The 7,549-nt window shown below is 36.6% G+C and overlaps 1 protein-coding gene across 2 annotated transcripts in view; it reads right to left on the bottom strand.

Moving 5' to 3' along the window:
* Positions 1-218: 218 nt before the first annotated feature.
* LOC5570567 (ATP-binding cassette sub-family A member 3) overlaps positions 219-7,549 on the bottom strand; it is a 45,295-nt gene continuing 37,964 nt past the window's right edge. For both annotated transcript variants that reach the window (XM_021854064.1, XM_021854065.1), the window contains 2 exons: positions 5,008-6,677; positions 219-590 (listed from right to left, as the gene is read on the bottom strand). In XM_021854064.1, coding sequence (XP_021709756.1) covers positions 404-590; positions 5,008-6,677 — 1,857 coding nt within the window. In that variant the 3' untranslated portion in view covers positions 219-403. The remainder of the gene's footprint in view (positions 591-5,007; positions 6,678-7,549) is intronic.

The raw sequence follows: 7,549 nt of genomic DNA, 5'->3' as shown, positions 1-7,549 counted from the left end.
ATTTATCGGATTAGATAGCACTTATATCGTGGATAGAGATTGGTATATGACGTAGTCATAGCTTTTTATCGTTTATTTACAAATTCATGAGGATTAACGCATCGATAGGATGTTCAGAAACATGCGAATTTGGATCGATGAATGAATGCATATATGAATGAATGAATCATTTGAGGATATTGAGGGAACTTTTCTTTTTAATCTTAAACTGCCATTCATCCTATTACCACGTTTTTGGTTTATTCGGCCTTTTTTGTTATCCTACGTGCTCAAGTCGTCTAATTAAGAATTAGAATAATGAGCAACACTGTAATTGTACTTTAGCAGAACTGATATGGGAACGAGTGTATTAATAGCGGTTATATTATTCGCTCTGGTTCGACTCTCTGGAAGTTGATTGACCTTAGTTATCGTCTGTTAATCGTTGGTACTTTGTGAAAAACAGGAACACTTGCTCCAACGACGTTTGTCCAAGAGCGTAGTCTTCGATTTCCAGCATTTGTTTTGCAGTTTCCATCAGCCCAAACATTGTTGACCATTTCATGCTGGATTGGGCAATGTGGAAAGTGAGCGAATCCTGATGCTCTTCTCTGAAATAGAAAAAAAATGTATTTTTTTTAATCAAAACTGGAACAGTGTGCTTAACACTTGTACAACCAACCCTCCTGAGAGAGTCGGAAGTGCAACTTTGACCAAGCATATCTTTGTAGGGATCGAAGCAATTTTGTAAAAAAAAAAATCAGCGATGGAACCGGACATTATTTAAGATTGATTTTATTTTTGTGTTTTTGATATAGATGCGTATACCCAAAGTTATTAAGTAAAAGGCACTTCCCAGTTTTTTGAAAAACAATGTTTTTTTTTCAAAAATTCAACAATAAAACAAAATTCAAAACAATGACATGTATTTTTTCAACATTAAATTGCTTGATTGAGTGTAGTGAATATGTTTGAGCAGAAATTGAAACTTTTGATTACACTCAAAATTTATTTTACCTAAAATATTACGAAAAACCCTATATTTTGGATCCGTTTGCCTGTAACTCAAAATTCAAAGCGATGACATACAGTTTTTTCAACATAAAACCGATTGTGAAAGTCAAGTGAACATAAGTAGATGAAAAAACCGAATTTAGTACTATACCATTTAATTCCACTAGAGTTTCTATCCTTTGACAGATGCGCGTATTTCGACCTCAACTGTAAGGCCGTCTTCAGTGTCGTGTACTAGACTCGACTAGTACACGACACTGAAGACGGCCTTACAGTTGAGGTCGAAATACGCGTATCTGTCAAAGGATAGAAACTCTAGTGGAATTAAATGGTATAGTACTGAATTCGGTTTTTTCATCTACTTATAGGTATTCTACTAAACAGCTCGAAGATTTATTATCAAGTGAACATGTTTGAGTAAAAAAAAATGAATTTTCGATAACACTCAAACTTTATTTTACCTAGAAAACCATCAGTCAAAATTGAAGGCTATGACATGTAGTTTTTTCGACATGACTTATATAAACAACTTATTTCCCGAGTTTGTTCGTCTATGAATAAAAACTCAAAGTTATGACTGTTACTTATTTGATAGGTCAAAATTTCGTATTTGCTCTTTTTTGTATTTTGTTTCTTTTCGCTTTGTTATATATTTTTTTCCATTTTTCTGTAAATAATTATGCTTAATATTAGTTTAAATGTATATATGTAAATATGTAAATAGTATCCCTGTATTCCTTTTCCTAAGATATCAGTTACCGTAAATTTGGGTGAAATTGATCAGTAGGGTGAAATTGATCACTGTGTCACTCGATTTTATTTAATTCTAATGGAGCACAAATATCAATGTAACCCACAGTGAATAAACGTTGTTTGTCGTAAGTATGTCCAAATTGTGTGTTGTGAAGTTTTTTGCGTTCAAAAATGTTCATTTCTATGAAAATAATGTTAAATTTCAAAATCTTGTACGGTGCAGTATTGACAAACATCAATAAACTTCTAGTTCTTGACAAGGATTTGGACATGGTATAATCCTAAAAGCTTGTTATGATACTTAAGATATATCCCTAAACTAGATTTCATAACCAAAACTCGTACCAATTTATTGATTTGGTTAAAATAATTGAATTTCTGTTAGATATCAGGAAATTTCTTAGGAAATTGCATACACTTAGGCGTTTTCTGCGTTATTCTTGAAATTTAAACATGCATTATTTCTATAAATATTGTATTGTTAAGAATTTGGCAAGCATATTCGGATTCAGGGAGTTCAAATTCATTTGTAGAGTTATTTTGAAAACTAACAATAATCGCATTGATAAGTGATCAATTTCACCCCGAAATGAGATCTCCCGATTTTTTATTTTAGACATATTTTTTAGCACTAAAATTACATTTGTTAGAAAATGTTGGTACTTGGGTCAATGAGGCTCACCTTCATACTTGTTTTTCTGCATTCAGTTGTTTGGCGTTGTCAACATTATAGAAATCAGACAAGAAAAACCGTGAAAAGAGCTCAATTTCACCCGAAATTACGGTACCCTTAATATAAAAAAAAAAATTAAAAAAGATGTAGGGGAACATGGTCCAATTCGGACCTAGTAACAGTTTTTTGGCCATATCTTTTCAGCACGATGAATGGCATGGAAAGTTTTATGTTTTCGAGAAAGCGCAATTCAGCGCGCCCATTTTTCTCTCAGAGAGTTTTGTGATAGCTCCTACCAGGACATGGCTAGACATGTTTGAACCAACTTCTCCAAAAGGTCCGAATTGGACCAACCCTGTTCCAATTCGGACCCCCCATGTTCTAATTCGGACCACCCTATATTTCATCGTTATTTGCAATGTTAGTAACAAAATATTACTCAGATTTGTTTGGTATCAAAGCTTATTGAACTTTTTCTGCAAGCGCAAGCATAAAAAATGAACTCAATGTATGAGAAATTTCAAACTAATTCGAGTCAGAACAAGCTCAAGTGAAATATGAATTTCATTAAAAAATATGTCGGAAACTTGTTCAAAATTGGGTACGGTCAACTATTTCTGACTCGATTTTGAACAGACTATCGTGTATGGGAGCTATCGAGATAAAGTACACATATTTTCAAATTTTAGAGCTTTTTTTTTATTTATTTTGACAAAATACATTCGAAAAAGTAATTTTGAAGTTGAATATTGTAAAATTGTCCACACTTTGAAACTTTGCTATGAAATATCGGGTTGAAAAGGTGAACTTGTATGGGAAACTGAAACAGACAACAAACAGACTCGAAGTCTCAGAAATTCAAGTTTGAGAAGTACCTACTTATATTTATGGATTGAAGTACACTATATTGAAGGGACTGCGTTTTCCTTCGAGCTTGTGATCAAAAACACAGTAAATCGGATAAGGGATAGTTGACTGTATTGTTCTTATATACTACTCGTAAACGTTTTTTATAGCGTATTGCCAAACTATTTTGGATAAAGCTTGGCTGTGGTATTGATGAAGATGCTTTTCAAGTTGCTGATTTATTGATTCCTTTAGTTTTTGGTAATCTACCTCATTTCTTAGATTTTTTGCGAAGCCATTTTCTTGACCGCAACAGAAACAAAGGCACTATTAATCAATATTACAACTTCTGTGATTTTCGATTGAGTCGGGAAGATTTTCACGGGGTGGAGCTCTTAGAATAGACTGAGTACACGTTGAAAAACAAGAGGTCCGTATTGAACCATATCAAAAGGTCCGGATTGGACCAACACACATTTTGAGATTTTCAAACTCGTTGAGCACAAACGGTGCATAGACATATCAAAACCATATGGTCAGATGAAAGCTTAGGCTAGGGTGATTCGATTATAAAATAACACAGAGAGATTGAATAATTATTGTCGCTTATAGAAGCTTGGAAATAACGCCAACCGACAGTACACCTGAGCACTTCAAAACAATAAACTAATATAAAAATCAAACGTAATAACTGAAAGGCGTCAAATTTATTGTGTTAGATCTAAGCCAAACGGTGAGCAGAAAAACGGTACCCACGATCTTTACAGTAGCGCCAGTATTGAGAAATGCTTGATGGTCCGAATTAGAACAGGGTCCGAATGGGACCAGGTTCCCCTAATGAATTTGAAAACAGAAATAATTTAAATTGAATTTGAATTTGGATGGGTATATCTAAACTCCTTGGTATCACACCATCAAACCCTTTCCAACCATATACAGTACCCCCACGCAGTTGAATCACCCACAATTTATGAATCAGGATATTTCCTTGGTTCAAACTCCTGAATTTACAAAACATTCATAAGTATATGCTTAGCTAATGTTGCGTAGCCTCACATGCATACAAAATCTTTTTTCGTAGTAAATTTTGTATAAATAAATAAAAGTGATAGGAAGACTTATGGCTTCGGCACCATTCGACTATCAACCAAATTTCAAATGCAACAAAATACACCTATGAAAGCATTCAGTTGATTCTTTGTTCTGTCAGCTTCTCGCTGACGAGATCGCCGAGGCTGAACAAACAATTCGTCAGAGATGTCATCAATTCAAATGAACATGCCTCAAATTCGACTGATTTAAGGCTGCCGAACAGATTAGCCTGTAGTTCTTATGGGATAGCTGCCGAAGTTCTTTGTCTGTAAGGAAAGCGTGTAAGGCATCAGCTCTGTGCTTCTAGTTGTGGTCAAACTCGGACCACAGACAAACAGACGTAACACTTAGGACAAATCGCGATCGAAATCATAGTCGCGAGAACATGTGCGCCCAATGCTAAAATCATCGTGTTCGGTTGACGCGCTATCAGGTGGCGGTAGTGTGTAAACGTCAAATACGAACAATAACGATGCAAGCGCCGCGGTTGGTGGATTGGCCACTTAACATATATTTGAAACGATCGTTAAAAAGGTGGTCGATGGACATCGATGAGAGTGTGACGTCTGTTTGTCTGTGCTCGGACAGCCGAAAGCATAAATTAATGTTTTTTACTAACTAATTTATTTTAAGTGATTTTTATTACTCACCTCAGCATTGCTCCTTCAAAATGATCCATAATATATGTTTTCACTGCTTGCCGTCCGTGAGTATTATTCACCTGTAGTGCGCTCTTCTTAATTTTGACGGTAAGGAAGTATCCTTTTGAGAATTTGTTTTTCAAGTGCTGCGTTGATCCAATGCATTTGAATTCTCCATTCACCATGATTGCCAGGCGTGTGCATAGTGCTTCACATTCTTCCATACTGTGAGACGTTAAGACTATAGATTTCCCCGACTTTTTCACATTCAGTATAACATTCCACAGCTGACGTTTTGCGCCTGGATCCATGCCGGTCGTAGGCTCGTCCAGATAAACGACTGTGGGATTGGCAAGCAATGCTAGCGCCGTGCTTAACTTTCGCTTGTTTCCACCGCTGTATTCTTTGATCCGCTTATCTATGTGCTGCATGAAGTTTAACTCCATTGCTAATTTTTCTGATGCATATTTTATACTTTCATCGGGAATTCCCCTGATCAATGCAAATATCTTCATCGTTTCGCGACCTGTCAAGTCCTCCAAAACTGCGTCAAACTGAGGACAGTATCCGATGTGCTTATGGACCTCATTCATATTGCTTTTCAAATTGATTCCTTTGACCCATGCTTGACCAGAAGATATGCTCTCATCGCCTGTCAGCATCTTGAAGGTGGACGTCTTTCCTGCACCATTTACACCCAAAAGTCCAAAACAATCTGAAGTATCTACTGATACGCTTAGCTGGTTGACAGCCAAGAATCGTTTATAGTACTTTGTTAAGTCTTGTACCACCAAGTTAGTGTCTAGTATTTCTCTTTTTGACATCCTAGATACTCTTTGCTTCTCGTTGTAAACATCATTATCCATTTCTGTAATTTCAGCATTAGGCAGTATTTTCCTATCTTTATGGTATCTTCGGTTCCAAATTCTTTGGAACACACGAAGCTCAACCGCAATCAACGCAACGAATGCAATAAAGCCAACAGCTATCATGTAGGCAAGTTGTCTGTTAACGCCCTTTGTATTCCACGTGAATATATCCGTGTCACAACAGGTTGGAAACTGTTGGCAAATTAAACTTTCTGTACAGAAAGGAATTGCTGCACATTGCTGATTGCATATTAGTTTTGTTGTGACCTGCATATTAACGTTGCTCAAGCCCTGACTTAGCGAAAATAGGGGAAATATCATGAAAATCCATTCCAAGATATTCGCGACATCTTCCAAATCAAATGTTTCAAACTTGAGCAAAAATACTGCGGTGAAGAAAATTGATCCGCTAAATAAATTCATCAACATCATTTTCACGAAACCAGTCGACGGTACCTCAAACCAAAAAGAGAACAGGTACGTTATGGGCAAGAAAGCGAGTCCAAATACGCAAACGATCAGAAGTACACGCCCAAGTTCTTCTCCAGTAGACCAGCCTTCTTCCTGGAAGGCCGCCAGCGTGGCAATATAAATCAGAGCCGTTATCATAAACGTGAAGTAGTCCCAAACGAAGGACACAATCCAGAATGTGAGTACGTTAACGCCACTAACGAATTGAAGCAACTTCGCCCGTGACGTTCGTTCCTTGATGTAGAACATAATGTACAGGGCAGCTATGAAGGACATGGCGAATCCTGTGTTGAACGAAAGCTGAAATCCGAGATTGTTACCAGCTTGCAGCATAGTGAACTGAAATGAAAACAAAATGGTTATTAATATAAATATCAAATTAATTCCAGATATGTTTTATTGAGTTGAGAATAATATATTCACTAGAGTGGTTCAAAAAATCGTTTTTGCTCCACACCGTTCATTCGATTCTAGATCAAATTCTGAGTGTCCTCCCAAAATTTGAGCTCATTCGGATGAAAACTGAGACTGCACAAGCCATTTATAGTTTATATGGGAATAGCTATGGGAAAAGCAAGCAATTCATTCAATTGGTCATAGTGTTTGCCCATGTGCTCTTGGAGATTAGAACTACGTTGATACTGTGAGATACATTTATCAGCTACAACTTTGCCGAAGACCGTTTTTGAATTGGACACCCCAGTATATAGTTAGTGATTTTTGAATGAGTTGTAAAACTTTGGCTATAATTATTGGACTGTTCTGCAGGCATCACTGGATATATGCAGTAAAACATAGTAGCCATGATTTGTGCGTGCTATCTTTCGCGCCAGGTGCAGCAATGTTGCCTGCTAAGAAGTTAAATGAGCACTGCTGAAGAATTTGCGACTGGATATAAATCAATAACTAATTACTGAGGCGTCCGATTTGAAAACGGTCTTCGGCAAAGTTGTAGCTGATGAATGTATCTCACAGTATCAACGTAGCTTTAATCACCAAGAGCACATGGGCAAACACTATGACCAATTGAATGAATTGCTTGCTTTTCCCATAGTAATTCCCATACAAACTTTGAAGGGCTTGTGCAGTCTCAGTTTTCGTTCGAATGAGCTCAAATTTTGGGAGGATACCCAGAATTTGATATAGAATCGAATGAGCGGTGTGGAGCAAAAACGATTTTTTGAACCACTCTAATATTCACTTTTATAATA

The sequence above is a fragment of the Aedes aegypti genome, chromosome 3 (genome assembly GCF_002204515.2).
Source record: "Aedes aegypti strain LVP_AGWG chromosome 3, AaegL5.0 Primary Assembly, whole genome shotgun sequence".
Lineage (NCBI taxonomy): Eukaryota > Metazoa > Arthropoda > Insecta > Diptera > Culicidae > Aedes > Aedes aegypti.
The sequence above is the reverse complement of the archived record's forward strand: the minus strand, read 5'-3'. Positions and strand labels throughout refer to the sequence as shown.